General features: G+C 40.9%; 3 protein-coding genes across 5 annotated transcripts in view; 2 read left to right on the top strand and 1 right to left on the bottom strand.

The window, feature by feature from the left end:
• LOC128444494 (plasma membrane calcium-transporting ATPase 1) overlaps positions 1 to 7,532 on the bottom strand; it is a 28,190-nt gene extending 20,658 nt beyond the window's left edge. The window contains exons 1-6 of one of the 3 annotated variants that reach the window (XM_053427001.1): positions 7,292 to 7,532; positions 6,721 to 6,842; positions 4,541 to 4,831; positions 1,968 to 2,165; positions 1,048 to 1,305; positions 451 to 576 (exon numbers count right to left, since the gene is read on the bottom strand). In XM_053427001.1, the coding sequence (XP_053282976.1) occupies positions 451 to 576; positions 1,048 to 1,305; positions 1,968 to 2,165; positions 4,541 to 4,736 (778 nt within the window). In that variant the 5' untranslated portion in view covers positions 4,737 to 4,831; positions 6,721 to 6,842; positions 7,292 to 7,532. Of the gene's footprint in view, positions 1 to 450; positions 577 to 1,047; positions 1,306 to 1,967; positions 2,166 to 3,866; positions 4,269 to 4,540; positions 4,832 to 6,720; positions 6,843 to 7,291 lie in introns of those variants that run through there. The other 2 variants (XM_053427002.1, XM_053427003.1) reach the window with 2 other exon arrangements.
• A 966-nt stretch (positions 7,533 to 8,498) lies between these two features.
• On the top strand, positions 8,499 to 11,481 carry bet1l (Bet1 golgi vesicular membrane trafficking protein-like). The gene is made up of 4 exons (XM_053427000.1): positions 8,499 to 8,571; positions 10,055 to 10,140; positions 10,321 to 10,377; positions 10,481 to 11,481. Exons 1-4 carry the CDS (start codon positions 8,553 to 8,555, stop codon positions 10,646 to 10,648), a joined length of 330 nt encoding a protein of 109 aa, XP_053282975.1. The 5' UTR covers positions 8,499 to 8,552; the 3' UTR covers positions 10,649 to 11,481.
• Positions 11,482 to 13,126: 1,645 nt separating this feature from the next.
• deaf1 (DEAF1 transcription factor) overlaps positions 13,127 to 19,988 on the top strand; it is a 13,128-nt gene continuing 6,266 nt past the window's right edge. Inside the window, 9 exon segments of the mRNA XM_053427769.1 lie at positions 13,127 to 13,602; positions 14,894 to 14,982; positions 15,297 to 15,423; positions 15,578 to 15,727; positions 16,704 to 16,843; positions 16,984 to 17,049; positions 18,298 to 18,342; positions 18,942 to 19,065; positions 19,485 to 19,628. Of these exon segments, the coding sequence (XP_053283744.1) occupies positions 13,413 to 13,602; positions 14,894 to 14,982; positions 15,297 to 15,423; positions 15,578 to 15,727; positions 16,704 to 16,843; positions 16,984 to 17,049; positions 18,298 to 18,342; positions 18,942 to 19,065; positions 19,485 to 19,628 (1,075 nt within the window). The 5' untranslated portion in view covers positions 13,127 to 13,412.

Below are 19,988 nucleotides of genomic sequence, written 5' to 3'. Positions count from 1 at the left end.
AATCAAAAGGAGAAATTGACTCACGAGAGCTGAGGTCACAACTTACTGTGCGTTCATGTGGTGTGGGTATTATCAGAAAAATGAGTTCCTCCTGGTAAATGAGTTGCTCAGTTGCTGACGTTATCACTTAGATAAACGAATAAAGGATTTCAAAATCAACTCTAAATAGTAGCTTTGAATTTGGACTCGTGGAATGTTGCGCTTGTCACTTGCCATGTCCATCTCTCACAAGCATCTACACGATTTTATGATCAACATGCATTCATTTAAAATTATTTATGTCTGTCACACCAGATATTTTTCTTTGATCTTTTTACTACGTGAATATTGGAACTTCAAAGCACCTGAGCACGCTGAAGTCAGAACAACAACTTCACAACTCAGGAAATGGGACCTTCCGAGGAGCGTGTGAATGTACAGTTAATTTATAATTCGATGTGAATGAAGCACCTGACAGCATCATGAGGTCTTCACTGACGCTCTTCTTCACATGATCGGACTCTCCGGTCAGAGAGCTCTCGTCGATCTTGAGATCGTTGCCTTGGATCAGGATGCCGTCAGACGGGAGAAGATCACCTGGGAGACACAGAGGCACGCTGTGAGAACAGGTCGTCAGGAAATACATCATCATTAAATTGTTGACTGGAGCAAATGCAGGTACAACATGGTGTACTCCGTGGAAGAGGACAGGGTCACTTAAACTAAACTAACACAATTTATTATTTTTTCACAAACGTAAAAAATCGTATTTTGAATATTATATTATATTTCTATCTATATATCCGCCAGCACCCTGGACCTTTCTGAAATTAAACATCAATATATTCTATGAGGGTCTCTTCTAGGCGTATTGTGAAAAGTTGAATTAGCAACTACACTTTGAAGATAACTAAAATCATCACCGAACAAAACTTGCAAAATGATGATTTAGATCAGGAATGATCTTATGAAAGATTGCCTGATCAAGAATATGTATATAAAGATTTGATATCCACCTGTAATCATCACACAGCATTAACTAACTCTACATGCTTTTTGTTCTCTCACCATATTTGATTTGTGCAATGTCTCCGACAACGATCTCGGACACATTGATCTGGATCATCTGTCCGCCTCGGACCACAGTGAACTTCTGCTCCTGCTCGATGCGGTTCTGGAGGCCGCGGAACTGCTTCTCCTTGCTCCAATCATTGAAGGCCGTCACCAGGACCACGCACACCACGGACAGCAGGATGGCAGCGCCCTCGATCCACCCAGCCTCCGAATCGTCCTCGTCCTCCATGCCGCCAGCCGCGCTGCCACAGTCTGAGCAGGGGCAACAACAGTGTTTAAATGTTAGTTAGATGTTCCATTGTCTCTTCACACACTTCAGCAGTGAAGCCTGACAGGAGGTTTAGGTGGTTTCTAAATTCTAAGGAATGATAGGTATGTATGATTTGATTTCAAATGACTGATGAAGATAATGACCCAGATCATGTGAATCAGTGGTCAGCTTTAAAATGCTGGTTTCCTGAAATATCAGCTTTTCGTAGGGGGGTGGGGTCTCTTGACCAAACAGCACTGACCTATAAAACCTACAGAATCACCACAGAAGCGTACAAAAAAATCCTGAAGGATACCTCAGGTTTTTATTTGAAGTGACCCTGAAATAAATGCAGATGTACTGCTGCTGCCATATCTGGCTAACACAAGCACATTAACAGAAAACATGAATAGAATGGTGTGGAGGTAGAAAACGAAACGAGCAGAGTTACATTCTCCAGTTGAGTTGTATTTTATTTTATAGTTAGTTAAACTTTAATCTGAGGCAGATGCTCTGCAGGGCAGCTAGACTGAAGTGTAACTAAGCAGAGACCAATGTTATATAGTATTTTTTTATTCCAATGGAAGACATTAGTAATATGTATCAGGCATCATGTACTTTTCACAAGAAAATATATTTATCTAAGATGTAAAGATCAACTCACTCTGTCTCTCAGCATCTGGCGGTTTGTAGAAAGAAAGCCCAAGTGAAATGATGGCTGCCACCTCAAGGATGATGAGCGTTACATCCTGCAGGGCTTCCCACACTAACTGCAAAAAGGTTTTTGGCTTTTTAGGAGGGATAACGTTCTGTCCAAACTCCTTTATCCTTCTGTTGATGTCGTCAGAGTTTCCATCTAAACCTGCATCAGGAGTCACAAACCCAACAATTTTAATGTTTTTCTAAGGTGTTGGATACACAAATATTCATGTGACCAAAAAAAGGCTTAATATATGAACAAACATCAGAGACGAGTAGATGGAAATAAAAAGTCCAGGATTTTATTCGGTACCCGATAAAATCTTATGGCCTATTCTTTTTGCAGGTGTTCTCTACAAACCTGAACCTGAATTGAAAATGTGGGCTCCATCTTTAATTGGGTCATCATTACGTGCATACAATATATTACTGTCTAAAAGTCACTGTGAAAATATATAAATTGAACTGTTGCATTGATACATTGTTGGAAGGGTGCAACATCTTGAGAGAGAGAGAAGTCAGCATCTTTGCAGGTCTGTTTCTGTCGAGTGCTGCTATAGTCTTGCATACATCTTACTTAGGTTAATGTACTTTTAATGTCACAGACTGAAGTGTAATTCTCCAGGAGACAGTCATTGGCTTTGTAACTCTTTCAGGGGCTATTATTTTACCCAGCTGCTAATAGGTTCCGAGAGCTCCACAAAGTGTCAAGACGATCCAACCTATGAGCTCTGACATTGTGTGCGAATGAAGACTGACTTTTCAAGAAGATTCAAACCACTGTGTGAACAGTATACTCACAAACTGTGTGCAACAAAAGAATCGAGAGAGAAAACAACAGAGGGGTAATGTGAAGAAACATATGGGATTCATGTGACTGAAAGTTATAAGTCAGTACTGTGTGCAGCACACTACACTGGAAAAAAAAATCCATCTCAAATACTCTTACAAGAAATTTTCTAAAAATTTAAATAAACAACGAGTTAGTTCCCTGAATGTGAAATTGAAGAAATGTTGACAGTGGTTTCTGATGCCGGGTGTTTGTGTGTCTGCAGCAGTGTGGAGTTGTGTGGGAGCCTGGAGCAGACAGGTTTCCTCTGTTGAGCAGAGCGACATGTCGGGACAGGCTCAGCTGCCCCCTCTGGACACAGAGCAGCAGCTGCACCACTGCAACTGACTCGCTCGCTCTCGGCGGGGTTTAAACAAACCCTTCTCTCAATGCTGTCTGGAAACGAAACCTTCTGAGGACTTTCTTTTCACTAGGATTAGAGTGAATGTGGAAGGGTCTACCCCCCCCTCTAGGCTGTCAGACCAGAGACACAGAGTAGTAAGGCAGCGCCATGGATTTTCCACCGATTTCAAGCTGCTGTTGACATTTTCCTTCTCTCTGTCAGCGGGGTGTCAAGATGCTGAAAGTGTTTACTGAACGTGTGTTAGACGGACAGACTGAATGAATTAATGATGAGTAGGAAAATGTCAAAGGGCAGATGTATGAGAAACACATTTAATCCACAGAGACACACTGGGTCCACTGTGAAATGCACAACTTCACGGAAACACGTGTAATCAACGTTTACAGGAGTAAACTAGAACCAATGAGTGTATGATAACTTTCTGATTTGTAATACATGTGCTCTCTTTATACAAGTATAAAGATTAAAACATCATATTTTTGAATTACCAGAAGGTAGAAGAAAGGTGTTGCTCTCCTTCCAGATATGAAATCTTGATAAGCCACTTATCTTATTTGAAAAATGTAAATCCCTTTAAACATATAGATATAACCAACGATACACGCAGCTTTAATAAATGAAAGCCCTGCAGGTGACCACAACCAAACATTTCCCGCTGAAGAGGCACTTACCTTAAAGTCTGTGTGTTTTTCCTCTTCAAAATAGACTCTCTCTTACACAGGCTTTCAAATATACCTATGGTAATTTGGAGCTGATGAGCCAAAGCTACATTTTTTTTCTTAATGGAGAGAACATGATAGTATAACTTTATATATACTTAACAAGATGTTCCACCTTAATCATTTCAAAACAGACACGTAGCCTAAAACTCTCACTTTGTCCTTGTAAGATTTCAACTTTATTCTCAAAGTATTTTACCATTAGGTTGTCTTAATTCTAATTAACTTAAATTATTATGCCCGTGCATTTGAATTTTTCTTAATTTAAGCGTATTATTAACGGACTAGAGCCCACTGTGTGCATCTCTGATTGTCCTGAAGCAGAGAGAGAGCAGAGCAGGATCAACAGAGGCTGCAGGTCATGGTCGACTTTGACCATCACCGTCAACAGTCCCTGGAGCCAGGCTTTACATGTCCTCTGTTAGTTTAGCAGTGTCCACACTGGGGGAGAGGGGACCATGAGTCACTGATGGCAGGGCATAAAAAAAATCATATACCAATGTGGCCCTAACTGAAAACAACTCACTGGATTTATATTGGAGCAGATCTCATTTCCTGGAGTTGATTTAAGATTAAACTCTTTTGATGCCGTGAGGACACAAACCAAACACAGAAGCTGTATTTACCTTGGACAGGTGAAGTCTTCAGTCTGCTACACAGCCCATTAACGTCTCCATAACTTTTCTGGATCCTGGTCAGAGCCTCCGGTCCTCTCAGCTCCATGAGCGAGCGCAGCTCCTGCAGCGAGCAGCTGAACTCTGCCTCGTGGTTAACATCATCACGTCGGCCGTGTTTGGACCCACGAAAAGAGTTATTGGCCATGTCTGCTCCTCTGGGGCTCGACAGAGGCCTTCCCGACAAACACAGACTCAGTGGTGGGCCTGCGGTGCAGATGTGACCTTACAGGGACTCTGTGACTGTACAGGGAAAGACAGAGACGGTTATTTCAGAGACCTCTGTGGAGAACAAATACATAACTGTGGAGAAAAGGTCGAAATATTACCATATAGAGTACATGACTGGACTCTAGTGTTGTGGCTGGGCACAGGACAACAAGGTCATGTACCTGATATTAGCTCTGGGGTGCGATTATACTCGTACTACTAATTACATGCAAATTATACATGAGGGGGTTTTAAAGACTGATAAATTATAATTATATCTAAAGTTTACTTTTCTTTCTATTGTTAAACATTTTAAAGAAGGATTTACTGACACTTGTGGATGCATCACACAGAGATTACATATATTTGAACAGTTCCTGGTGGTTTGTTAACTACTTCTTGTGGGAATGGTGATTAGCCGGGTGAACTTGGACTCTCAGCTCTGTTCTTCTAAAATCCTTTCATATCTTAAGGTACCATGCTGTATTGTAACCAATCTCATCGTATCATATCATTTCATATCCCATCATATTGTAATGTATCTTATTGTTTTGTATCGCATCACATTGTATCCTAAGGTATGGTATGATAATGATCGTATCACCCTGTATCATATTGTACCATAACGTATTGTTTAATATCATATCATACATTTTTGTATTGTATTATATTGTATCATATACTATGGTATGGTATGGTATTGTATGTTATAATGTGGATGGTATGGTATGGTATAATATGATTGGGTATAATGGGATATGGTATGATATTAAATAGTAAGGATTCATATCGTATCATATTGTAGCATTTCATATCCTGTTACGATTCAGCTGGAATTTGAATTAAAGACATTAAAATATATTGTGTTAAGTAGTCAGGTAGGGAACATTTTTGTAGTAGTTTTTAACTTTTTTTAAATCATGAAATGTTAGATATGTCTGAGCTTTTATTGCAATGATTTGAAAAACTGATCTGAATTCTTCCAGAAATGCTCGACATGGAACAATAATATTTGAAGTGTAAATAATTCCATTAATCCATTTCTCACCAATTTGAGCTCAGGAACTAAACCCTGCACTGAGCACTGTACCTTACTCAATAGCAGCAGTGGGTGTTAATATTCAAATAAAAGTATTGAATTAATTTAATAGAAGAACATATTCATAAAGTATGATACATATACGAAAGAGAACATTTACAGAACTAAATTTTTCATACATTTAAATATCTTATATGTGTTACATGTTCTCACCAAATCACTGTCAGTAACCAGTTATGAGTGACTCTCAATCAACCAGGAAATTGTGAAGCTGACCCAATACATCTGATCCAGCCTCCCTCCAACCACACTGCTCTGCTCTTCAACCCCACCTAAAGTAATATGTGCAATTAACCGTTTGGATTTGAATACACACAGTATCTTTGTGTGTGGTGTGTGAACTGAAAGCCTTAGTTCCTCACATGGTGTGACCTCTGTGCCTTCAACTGTAATCTGTGTCAATCAGTCAGCCGAGCCTTAATCTGAGCGAGGGAGAAGCAGCATGTTTAAGGCTGAAGGAGAGAAAGAGAAGAGCTGCTGAGCAGAAGTCCTGATGGTCTAACTGGTTGAAAAAAGCTCGCTGTAAAAAACTAAAGCTTAATGAGGGATTCCACCCAACAGTCCAAACAAACACATATATTCAGCTATACAGAGACATGAGTGCTGCAAATCTTCACGTTACAGAAACAGTTACAAGGTGAAAAGTATTTTCCTTGATGAATTCTCCTTTTCTCCATTACTGATGAAGTTATGTGTAAAAAAACTGAGTCTGCTACACAGAGGAAACGTATTCAGGATTTTTCCACTGAAAAGTTATTCAAGGTTAGTCACTTGTGATAAAACATTCATGTCACCACAGAGAAGAATAAAATGCTTCACTTACAGAAACTTCCCCCATCGCCTCCTGTTAGCAGCAGCAGGTATTAGCAGCAGTCCGATTACTCTGAGCAGCGTCACACACGCTCCAGAAACAGCCCATAACCCAGCCACAGTCTGCACCAAGACCTGCTCCAAGACCGCAAATTACTCCCAAAAGCAGCCCGTTGTCCAGAAATTCAGTTTGACCTTCAGCAAGCTCACAGTCACAAGCAGTGCTCCATCGGAGAAAAAACAGGAGCTGGCTAAATGATTATCTGAGGAAAGCCTCGCTTAATCTAATTAGACAATCTGTGGCTTCAGTGAGCACCAGAGAGACTGCTCCTGCAGCTCCTTCTGCTGAGAGGGACACACCAGGGCTGCATACACCAGGGCTGCACACACAAGTCTACACACACCAGGTCTACACACACCAGTTCTGCACACACCAGGTCTAAACACACCAGTTCTGCACACACCAGGTCTACACGCACCAGTTCTACACACACCAGTTCTGCACATACCAGTTCTGCACACACCAGGTCTACACACACCAGTTCTGCTCACACCAGTTCTGCACACACCACGTCTACACATACCAGTTCTGCGCACACCAGGTCCTCATACACCAGGTTTACACGCACCAGTTCTGAACACGCTTCCCTGCCCCCATGCACCTTCTGAGCAGCAGTGATGCGTGCTGACATCAGGTGGCACACACAAACACACCCACACACACACACACACACACACACATAGGTGGATTACAGCACATACAGAAAAAGGAGGATTAACCGAAGACTCACACAAGGTGATATCACTGTTTCACGTTTGCATGATAGCCTTTTCACACTGATTGACCTTTGACCCCACAAACTAATGGAGACTACAACATCGGTTGTGTAACGACTCATTGGACAGATCAGACAGGGACTGAATTGGCCACGTCCACACAAACAGTGGCCACTAGTCACCATTTAACAGAGCTCTGAAATCTGAAGTCTCAATGACAATTTAAAGCTCTTCAATAGTCAGCTCTTATTTAACCATGCACATAGTGCTTGTTCTAAACACAGCGCTTTTCTGACATACACACACTAAGATGCTGACTGGAAAAGCCACTGATCAAACCACTGATCAAACCTTGTGATTGGTGGACAACTCACTCTACCTCCTGCCAGTAGGAGGTACACTACAGAGATCAGGACTGACAGTATAAACAAAAAAGACACTATTATACTTTTTTTCACCTCATGAAGATCATTGAAGGCTGTAACAGAAACGTGCTTGATAAATGTATCCTGAGTGAGATGTTTCAGTCAGTACTAGGTAAACTGAAATGAGATTAACTCATTCTGTACAGTTTGTGTATGCTGCCACCCAGTGGTCACAGGAAGCCAGCAAACTGTATAATATAATATAATATCATATAATAATCATATCTTATCATATCTTATCATATAATATATAATATATAATATATAGTATATAATATTTTACATATAATATATAACATATAATAATATAATATATACCTGGAACTGAGTGAATTGGCAGAGCTGCAGTAACAACAGCAAAAAAAAAAATGTATGACAGTACAGGAATAATAAGAATAAGAATAAGAGAATAGTTAATAAGAATAGTTAACAAGAATTGTTTTTTGTTAAAACAAAATGAATGGTTTTCACAGCCAGGTCTTGTTTGTTGAAGATCATTCACATAAAATTGAGATTCCTGTTGCAATCATTGGAATCAGACACGCGTTTCCAAGGTGAAGTAAAGTTTGGATTTGATCCGCAGTGAAGCCGGAAGTCACGTGAGTATACGTAACCCCGGCTGATCGTGACGTCACTCTCCAACATGGCGGACTGGAACAGAGGTATGTCTGTGGACACGTATTCACTGGTATGTTTTCAGCCGTAACATGTCAGCAGCAGCCGCAGCAGGTCAGAGCGGAGGTGGCCGCGGGTGATGGAGGGTTTCAGCCCAATGACAGGCGGTCAGTTCACGGTCTGACTCTGGAGCCTTTTCCTCAGCTAGCAGGCTAACTAGCTGGGTACTTCCAGGTTTGCTGTGCTAAAGTCGAACAGCTCCGGAGCTTCACCAGCATGAATGCAGAGATTAGCTACAACGTTGAATTTGTGAAGAATAAGTAGAGTAAGTTGTGCTGCTCGTGACTGGTCGACAGGGTTTTTTCTGTCAAATACTAAAAGGAAAGTCTGTTGAGACTTGAGGAGAAGTTGACAGATGCAGCATTGCTAGGTCTGCGTGACACTGCAACCAAACAAGTCCAGAAAAACCTTCTCAATACCAGAGATCATTCCGCTGCAATACAGCATTGTTATAATTGCCAATAGTGCTGTCATATCTGCAATAACCGCATAATAAGCATGGCGGTGCCAGCACTAGGGCTTGGCAATATGGAAAAAATCTCTCACACTTAGAACTGATCTTTATGTTAACCTGCTGAGCTCATATTTATGTTGCTGGATAAACGGTGCGTTGTTTATTCTGCAACAAAGAAGTTAAAACACTGCATTGCGTCATAATCTGCAGGTGAGAGTTATCCTCTGTGTGTGTGTGTTGTGTGTTGTGTGTGTGTCCCCGCTCTTCTCTGTTACTTTTCACCCACAAACTGATTATCACATTTATTTAGTTATATATCGATCTTGACTCTGTATTCTTCCCGTCACTTTACCCTGATGTCCTTACATCTCTCTGTAGCAGGTTTAAACATGTGCCCCATAAACTCTGAAGCAAATTAAACATACACAAAGTAAACATTAGTCCTGTACGTGTCCCAATAACTTGTGATGTGTATCAGTGTAAAGTGAGCGCACGTCAGAGGGGGAGTTCATTATCGACATGTCTTATATTTCTATTTTGAGGAAAAGTTATATCGGGGTAATTTTCTTTATCGACTTATCGCCCAGCCTTAGCCAGCACTATAAGCAGTTCACCCTGATCAGGTGACTGAAGCCGGAAAATGACATTTATATAATTCAAAAAACATATATTAGCATATGAAATATAGCGCTATCAATATGGTGACCAACTCACTAATGTACAAACAGCTGTTGATTTATTCATTCTTTTTTCTTCTGATTCCACTAATTGACGCAGTCCAGACAGCTTAAGAAGACTTACCCTTACTCTTAGCCATCTGTTTCACATTTGTAAATGAAAAGAATGAGCCCAGCTGCAGAAGCTAACATTTACATTACATCCAAAGCGACTTAACAAGGAATGAACACATAGAACAAATGATGGTATGGGAAACCAGGTTATCTCGGCTCTACAAAACAAGTGGCTACATAAAGTTGGCTCTCAAGTTACTCTTTTCTGTGTGTGTTTGTTTTCAGGTCATGGCGCTGTTGACGACATGCTCGATGATGAGAACAAGCGAATGGCTGAGAACCTCGTCGCCAAGGTCTCCAGACTAAAATCTGTAAGCCACATTTAGCTTCTTAATGATGTGATAAATGTCTGCACAGTATCTCAGAACACATAGTCTAATCTCAGAAGATGTTTATATAATGTGTAATCATTTCTTTTAAAAAAACAACAAAAACCTTTAGTATAACACTAACCATTTAACTTGATCATCCATCCTGTCTGTGTCTGACAGCTGGCGTATGACATCGACAGAGAAGCTGATGATCAGAACGAATACTTGGACAACATGGTGAGTGCGTCGTTGCTTTCGTTTTCATTTACATGGCAAATGATTACTGATTGGTCACTTTTCAATTAAAAATACTTTTCCCTTCTGCTTCTATTCCTCTCAGGACTCAAACTTCCTGAGTGCAACGGGCCTGCTGAGTGGCAGCGTAAAGCGTTTCTCCACCATGGTCCGATCCAGCAGAGACAATCGTCGCATCCTCTGCTACGTTTCTGTGGGACTGGTCCTGGTCTTTTTCCTGCTCTACTACCTGATCTCCAGGATCCAGCGCTGACGTGACGACCAGATCAGGAGCTGATGGGGAAGTGACACTTTGGACCTTGACGTCCCATCTGATAGTTTAAATGATCTCTGTGGTATTCCTGCACAGGAAAACACTTTTATTCAACACCAAAGTGAGAAACAAACTGGAAAAAGACAGGAAACATTAAGTTGAGTTGTTGATGTGACCAGCGAGGGGTCTCGGAAGCTTTCGCACTCGTGGTCATATCGGCAATGCTGGAGTCTCTCAAGAAACAAAAAGGACACGTCTGGTATTCAGGGATTTCTGCTTTACACTGCCCCCGGCCTGTATTGTTGCGAGCCAGGAAGTCCTAATCTGGGCAAAGAGAGGGTGGAGACTGAATGTAGGCGGGAAAGATATCCGCCCCGGCTGAGCAGATTGTGATAGGCTAATGAACCAGTCAGTTCACTCAACCCAGATATATACAAATACAGAGAGGCTGTCTCAGTTCCAGACTACATAGCCATTGAAAGCAGTGTTTGCATTTCAGCTAGTATGTTCACTACTGTAAAATTTAGCCAAATAATATATCACAAACTTAAAATGTGCTGTGTTGTCAATTGCAAATAAATTGAAAACTCACAGCTCAAAAGTAATCGTAATGTGAATTTTGGTGGTGACACGGCCAAAGAAAGTTCAAGAAACAGACTTATTTTTCTTTGCAAAGTTTCTTTGAAAGTCTTGTTCGAAGGTTAAAGCCGATTGAGATAGTACTCTATCAGTACATAAATTGTAAAGGTCTTTATGTATGTTTTGTAGCAGCAAAAGCGTTTATGTATATATATATATATATATATAATTTATAGTATGCGCTCTGCTGATTTAACAGTATATTTTGTTGACACATGGGTACAGTTAAATGACAGGAAATAGGGCTAAAGTTGGTTTTATACAAAATTAAATAAACAGTGTGTTTCAGTTTCCATTCATCTTTATGAGCAGTTGGAGTTCAGTGTGTATGTCGCTCAGTTCGTTTCCTTCTAATCATTAATATAATGTCTTGATACCAGTCCTGTTCATAGTTTCCAGACATTTTGTTAATCACATTTTGTTTTCTGTCTTTTGTTCCTCATCAGTTGTTGAAAGAAACTGGGGCAAATGTATTCTTTTTAACATTCACATTCCTGATGCTGATCTGCTGTAGCAGACATTAGGTATTATTAATACATGTGCAATAACTTGTTTTATTTGTGTATCTTGTCCGGGACGATTTCCTATTTTTTTCAGAGATTCATAATGGTTCTGGTTATTATTAGCTTTTTCAAAAAATAAAAAACAGTCCTCCAAAAAACATATATTTTATATGTCATGGAAATATTTATGATGACTGTTAGAGAAGATAGCTTTTATTTTTATGTCTAAATAAAAACAAATCAAAATTCAATAAAAAACCTCTTTAAGACAATATAAGTGTGATTCCAGCTGAAAAGTGTATTTCTGTAATATACTGTACATATCACTCCGTTATTGTTGTCGTTGTATAGTGAGCAGGAGATGAAGAGGCCTGTCCACTTTCAAGAATGTCAATGGTTCGATCCCTGACACTTTCAGCAAGATACTGAACCCCAAATTGCCCAAAGGCTGTGCCGGCAGTGTATGAATGGTGTGATACAAAAGGTCCTGTGTATAGAAGAGCTGTTTGAGTGTGTGTGAATGGTTGAATGCAACTTGTACTGTAAAGAGCTTGTAAGACTGGAAAAGTGCTATATACACTGTTTACATGAGACACATCGCTGCATCAGGATTCCCTACAAAAGGTCCATATTTCAATCTTTCTGTCATTGTCATTTTCAGTCACTGTATACTTAAATTCATAACCCAAAGATATTAATGATTTTGTTCTGATGGGGAAAATTACGGTGGCCCTGAGAGCTCAACGAACAGCAACTTAAGAAAACACATGCAAGTTGACAAAACACAAGCAAAGTAAGAAAACATCTTCATCAATTTCACAACACAACACATTACAGAAACGCGCAGCAAATAGACAAACGTGCTGCAAATAGACAAACGTGCTGCAAATAGACAAACGCGCAGCAAATAGACAAACGCGCAGCAAATAGACAAACGCGCAGCAAGTAGAGGAGAAACCATAACGGAAGTGTTTCCAGAGGACAGCTAAAAGTGATGGTCATTTTGTTGCATGTTTTCCTTTGAGGTCTATGTGGGTAGTCTAGTTGGATAATGCCAGTTTTAGAAATAGTAGAAATGCACTTCTATCTCCTATATACCATGACTACGTTGTAGTTGTAGAATCCCCCCAGGTCTGCGGAACCATTATATTCCACTTTTATTGCACAGCTCTTCACAAACCTGAACCAGCAGCTGCTAAAACAAACGTTAGATAATTAAGATAATTCAAAGATCTGGGTTCAATATATAAGCTCATGAAGTTGCGTGTAAATGTAGATTTTCTGATCTCTGTTGTGGTCTCTTCTCTGCGCGTGTGTAAATGTGTGTGCGCTGTTCGCCGCTGTGTGTCGCTTCGTGTTTTTCCGGAAGTCTTCGGGTGCATCGCTTTCCTCGACTTGATAAAAACCACTCGGGCTGTCTTCCGCTTTCCGCTTTAGCTCTCCCCATTCTGGGACGTTTTACGTTAATGTCGGTGTGAATACAACGGGATTCATCCATTATCGTTACCGGCTCCGGGACCTGCGAGTGCTCCTCGGGTTCGGATCAGACTCGGCTGCGCTCGGACCTCGTCTCGGCGCCGCTGCTGCTCGGTCGCATTCGGCTCTTGTCGTAGCGCTGGAGAATGGACGAAGCGGACTCGGCCACGAAGGCGCTCGGGCTGGATGAACCGCCCATAGACGAGCCGCCGGTGGGCTCGGATACCGAGTCGGAGGCCGAAGTCGCAACGATGGCTGTGATGGCGGAACCGGGAAACATCGACATGGAAGCCGAGTCTCTGCCGAACCCAGACGAGGCTGACGCGGCGTTCGCAGGTAAAGGCGGGTGTGTGGTCGGAGCTAGCAGCAGGCCGCTGAGCGGGGTGGCGCTAAAACACACACACGTTCACTCCGTTTGTAAACAAAGGAGAACACACACTGCTCAGTATCTTAGTTACGATTCAAATGGGAACTTTCACATGACTCCTGCACACGTCTGCTACAGTAAGTTAAACAACTCCCATAACTCATTCTGCAGTTAAAAAAAATGTGTATAGTAGTTTGATCTCGTAACGCGCGCATCCACTTAATCAATTTATTAAGCGGTCCCGAATCCTGCAAAGATATTCAAAACATAAAAACAAGATCAGTTCCAACTTATAGAGTTAGTTTACATAAGCACAACACAGTTTACTGGTGGTTTAATGGAGTGGACAATGTTAACCGTGTTTAAAGTCCATATTTTAATTAAATTTTTTTTATTAGGTATTGTAAGTCAGCCGAATTTAAGTTCGTAACAAGGATGACATGTCATGTGATTCATAATGCATTAGTACTTGAAATGTATTTCGGTCAATTCTTCTGTATCAATATGTCAGATATTGAACATAGTTTGGTGAGGGTATAATTAAAGTCATCATAAAGTCCCTGGCACCAGTGGAAGGGCCACACTGCTCTGTTGAACAACAATAATATTAATAAAAGCATCATCATAACAATTTCCACCGCTGATGATAACAATCATGGACATGCAACATTCACATCATTGCAAAATAATGTGAAATTTTGCACCACATTCATTAGCTACACTGGCGGATCTAGGATTTGACTAAATCAGGGCCCATAAGGGGCCAACCTCTAGATCCCTGCACAATTCCTAATTCAGTGAGGTGCACAGTCGGTTCTTCTTAACTGCTAACTCTGTAGATTTCCACATTGTGCACTTAAAAAAATATAAGAAAAAAAAAAAAAATCTACTATGATCATTGTAAGCAAGGCACTGTTTCATTACAAAATAGACTACTGACAGGACTGGGGCACTTCAGGGTCCAGTAACTGCCTCCCTGGATCCACCTCTGCTCAAAAATGCGGGATAATATTGAAAATGCAGCTTAAAATTCACCCTGATATCTGATGTCTCGGACAATTAAAGTAAATAGGCATTTAGGCAGATATAGGTTATTAGAAACTGTTCTCAGATTGTGGTGATTTTGTCATTAAAGCCCATCCAGTTTGGCTGTTATATTAACATTTTATCCTTACATTACAGGTGTACTGTATTAGCTATTGTGCAGTAGAAGTGGAGTGCATGTGATTATTAAAATATTTGAAATCTCTTGTTGATCAGAGATGACGGTGAGGGACGTTCAGGCTGCAGAAGACAATGTTTACACCACGACCGTCGCCCCATCAGGAAGCCTCCCTGAACACGTGCTGGTAGATACACACACACAGATGATTACGCTAATGATAATTAAAAATGTTAATGCAAGCGTTTGCTGGTTTTCCTATGTTAATAAACTGTCTCTGTGTTTTGGACTGTTGTGTCCAAAACACACACATCTTTTCAGACCAGGGAAGACATTTAAGCATGTTAATTGGGCTTTGGGAGATTGTGGATGCATATTTTTCTTTCTTGGAAATAGGCCAGGTACTCTGAGCTCTAAATGAAAAAGCACATGCTGACATCTGCTGGTGAAACTAATGTGTTACAAATTACCTACACAGACATCTGTGTTTGTGTGTTACAGAGTGGGAGGACGACCCTCCAGCTGGGTGAGGGTCTCGGTACTCAGAAGGCCACACTGATAGTGGTTCACACTGATGGCAGCATCGTGGAGGCTAGTGGCCTCAAATCTGCCACCGCCATTGCACCAGGTGTGTGTGTGTTTGTGAATGTCCTGTCGTATCTATGTTCAACTAGGTTTGGTTAAAAAAATGAATACACAGAAAAACCTGAACTTGGACGACAGCGACCTCCATCTCTCTCTGATCGCTGTCTACTTGTTTTGTCCTTGTGTGCACCCCTCAGGTCCACAGACCACGCCTACTCCACTGACTCCTCCCCATGACAAAGACTCTGGCTCCAAGTACAACTGGGACCCATCAGTCTACAACAATGAGCTGCCGGTCCGCTGCAGGAACTCCAGTGGTGTCCTCTACAAGAACAGACTGGGATCAGGTGACACAAATTGTTTCATGCAGCGGCATTTCCAGTTAAACCAAACTTTCCTCAGTAAAACTGATTGAATTTCTGTTAAAGTCACCACTGATACGTTTCCCTCCAGATGAACCGGGTCCTGAATAGTTTCCAGGTTTAGCTTCACCTCAGACTTAACCAGTGTTACATCCTACCACTCTCTTGATTTCTCTAAATTCATCTTTTGTGCCATTTTACTGTTCATGTCAGATTTATCACACCATGACAGACAGCAGTGTTTTCCAACTGAAAACTGTTGTGGTAATATGTTTGTTCACAATTGCCGTGCAGTCAAAGTCAAAGACCATTTTGTGTCACGTTAAATAAAATTCAACCAAGATCCTTGTTATGAAAGTGTAAGAGAAGTGCACAGTCAAATACAATTTTGTAGCATCCAGGTCATAAATTTAATTAAGAATGCTATCAGTAAAACTGAGGTAATGTGAGGTAAAAATAAATAATTGTCAGCTGTGTACATAAAGTGTAACAGATATAGGAAAATGCAAAAGTTTAAAATATATACAAATATGGAACAAACCAGTCAGAAGTATCCACATACTTTACCCTCGTTACAAACTAAGGGCCTGCATTCAAAATCTTGCTGAGGTAAACATTCATCAATATTATCCCCAAAATGTCCTTTAGTATCAAAAGTCAAAGTTATCATGCAAAATTACATGAATGATTTAGCCAGTTCTGTGTTGCTCTTTTTTGACTGCATGGTCAATATTATGCAGCGTGAGTGAATAAACCAGATAAACCCTGCCCGTTGGTTAGAGAGCAGCTGTCTGTCCGTACTGATGATTTAGCCAGCAGAGCTTCATGTCCATCCAAGCTCCAACTGTCACTTCACAATGTCTTCTAGAGCATGAGGCAGTTTTTCTGATATAATTCACTTCTATTTTTGGGGAAATTCATCCTGTTTCCACCCACACTGACTGTGTAGTGTTATGTTTAGGGGGTAAAGGTCACTGCATCAAATTCAACCAGCAGTGGTTCACTCCCACTGAGTTTGAAGGTCTGGCAGGAAGAGCGAGCAGCAAAGACTGGAAGAGGAGCATCAGATACGCTGGCCGTCCTCTACTCTGCCTCATACAGGTACCACTGCATTAATACCACTGTGGGAATACACCACTACTGCAGTACTACACAGTGCTACACCACACAGAGACTGTTTGCAGCTGATTCTGAACAGGAAGTTGGCATTAAGTTGACGTGGGTGTGTGTGTATGTTTTAGGAGCGCATCCTGAACCCCCACGCTGCCTCCTGTACCTGTGCAGCCTGTTGTGACGACCCAACAGCGGTGAGTGACTTTAGATCAGATGTTAATGACGTCCAATTGTTTTTCAGTCAATTTCCAGTAAAACTTCAAAAATGTACCTGCTCTTCGTTCCCAGATCGGGACGTATTCCACTCAGATTTCTTTTTACAGACAGGTAACAATTGTTTGATTTCCTCTCAATTTGAAGGCCACATTTTAATAGATTGATCACAGATTGGGAAAAGACTATGGTCCAAATGAAAAATTTAATTTTAGTTTGTTACAATCAGACAGCAACTTTTATTCCCTATCCAAATCATTATTTTTTACAAAGTAATACATGTGTGATACACGCTGCATAAAAGCCAAATCTGTTTATAGGTGAAGACTTTTTCTGTTAAAACCTGATCGTTTTTCATTGTTGTGATTGTGGCTTTGGGTTCACCATTAGAAAACTGTTGGTGCATCTTTTCCAAACACTTTCTTTTTCTTCTTTTAGACTAGAGGCCAAAATAATGTATTTCTCTACGAATTGCCATTAAGTATAAAAACAAACAGTCTTCAAATTTCAAGATTCAAATATTTGATATCAGTCAAAACTGACAACACCAACCTTGCAACCCATGAAGAGTTCTGGGAGCAACAGCAGATATCTGTTAATATCTGGGCCAAGACTTTGTCTTGCAATTGCCGTACAGCGTCTACAGTCTGACTTGTTTCTTTTATCACAAAACACAAACGGCAATACTTTTTGCAGGTGTTTTACATCCAGGAGACATTTTTGCTAATCAACAGTTATCTACAGATGCGATAAGTTAAGAAGCCAATAGCAGACAGATTTTGGTCAAATTATTCTGCCTCTTTTGCTTTCTACAAAGACTGTCTACCTGCAGGCAGCCAAAGCCCGCTGAAAGGTTATTGGTCAAACTAAAAACAGAAACCAGGAAGCTTCCGGCCGCAAAATCTTGTCCTTCACCTACAGGTTCTGCAAAGAATCTGTTTATAGAAATTAGGCAACGCAGTCTCTTGTTCCAGTTTCTGTCATGCGTTCTAGTTGGTCTCTGTGTCACTGTAAACTGAATCTGTTAGTGTTGAACAGGCTGAAGAAAAATTAAATAACTAAACTTGGACGGATGCTGTAATCTGATAATTGAAAGGGTTACCGTAATCATAAATTGAAGATATGATCACGTAATGGTCATTCACAGACAACCTGGTTCAGACGAATCAGTTCATCAAAGCTCGGATTGGTTTTGTCTCTCTCTAAATGTCTGTCTCTCTCTGTCACAGTGTCCAAAGGATGGAGAGTCTCTGGCTACAGAAAGCCTCGCTATGGTAAAGCTGGTTTTCCTGTCACTACAACCTCCTCCTCTCCTCCTGCTTTTAACCTGTGCTCTTTACCTGGATACATTATGTGACAGATCGCCAAATCATTTGCATCGCTCCCTGGTGGCTGATAGCAGTAGAGTTCATTAACCCATACTCCTCCATGTCATCCATCTTTATATACAGTCACTTTATAGACAGTCACAGTGTGTATCTGTACTGTACAGATTGACTTTACTACAGTCTCCGTTTACAAAGAGAATAGCAACAGTCGTGCTCTCTTTTTTGCATTTAGAGTTAAATTACAGTGATAAGCCTGGTGGCTGTAGCTGAGGAGGGAGAGTGGGTCAGCCATTAGTCTCTGGATTAGTTGATCCCCAACTTCTTCTGTCTGGGAGCGGAAGTGTCACATCAAGACAATTGAATAATATTTAGCCCTAGAAACTTATTTGGTAGACTGCGCATAAAGAATATGATCATTCATTAGTTACAGAACCAAGTCGTATCAAAGTCCAACTCGTCGTTTTTTCATCTCATTGTCTCTGATTTAAAGGATCTGAACAGTTGTTGGTTAATTTTGTCTGTCTCCCTGTTTCCCGACTGCTCAGAGTGGACCAGTCCGCCTCTTCGTCCCCTACAAGAGACGGAAAAAGGATATGGATCTTCCTCCAACCCCCCCGAAAAAGGAGCTTCCTTCCACCAAAAGCATCACGCTGACCCCTGGGACCACATGTAAGTCAGGTTACCTCCCCATATGTCTGCAGGAGGGGCGCTGTCTCTGTGTCTCACATTAGAAGAAGACAAAGGTTTAAACAGTTTGTAGTTCAGGATCCGCAGGTTCACATCTGTTAACTTCTTTAAAAAGTTTTCGAGAGACGGGAGTAATATTAATCGTATTCAACGTTGTATTTTTCGACTGTTTATCCCTTAAAATTAACCTTAAAACTTTAGTCAAAAACATTCACTACCACCATGTAAATCACCCCTGAACTATTATAATTCATGAAATATGAACAAATGTATTGACTCGTCTGCAGTTTGTCGTACTCTAAGCTGAAATCTGAAAAGGACACAAACAGTTATTTCAAGTCCTGGAGTTTTCATTAAATCTGTGGGATAAACTTTTAAACCAGTCTGTCCTCCACTCACAGTCACCATGTCCCCGACTGGAACGTTCACCACCCCCGGCACCTTGACCTTTGACCGCAGTCCAACTGCTGACGCTACCGCCACCGCTACTGCCGCCATCATCTCTGAGGGTTCGGCACAGAGCGAGGTGTTTGCCAGCACAACAGGTAGGGTTCTTCTGATTTGTTGAAAAAGTCATACATTTAATCTGACTGCTCAGCAACACACACACGTTCTCTGATCCTCTGTGTGTGTGTTACACATGAACAGCGTGTGTAAAAAGCAAGATTAATAAATTACGTACATCAATTCAAATACACAGATTAAAACTAAACTCAGTGGTCAATCAAGTTCTTAATGTCAGCTTAAATAAGACAGAATTAAAACTCGTGCTCACAAAGTTTGGACAGATGAGCTGCTTTGACTCAAGACAGAAACACTTAGCATGTTGGAGTTTATCAAATTGCAGCCTTAATAAGGACTCATATCAAGGGAGGAAATAACCTGATATATTTGTGAAGAATATA

Source organism: Pleuronectes platessa, chromosome 7 (assembly GCF_947347685.1).
Source record: "Pleuronectes platessa chromosome 7, fPlePla1.1, whole genome shotgun sequence".
Taxonomy (NCBI): Eukaryota; Metazoa; Chordata; class Actinopteri; order Pleuronectiformes; family Pleuronectidae; genus Pleuronectes; species Pleuronectes platessa.
Note: the sequence above shows the minus strand (reverse complement) of the source record. Positions and strands in the feature narration are given on the sequence as shown.

Coding starts and splice junctions, on each gene's coding strand:
- bet1l (XM_053427000.1), top strand. Junction 10,141..10,320: donor AGGTCTCCAGACTAAAATCT/GTAAGCCACATT, acceptor TGTGTCTGACAG/CTGGCGTATGACATCGACAG. Junction 10,378..10,480: donor ACGAATACTTGGACAACATG/GTGAGTGCGTCG, acceptor TATTCCTCTCAG/GACTCAAACTTCCTGAGTGC.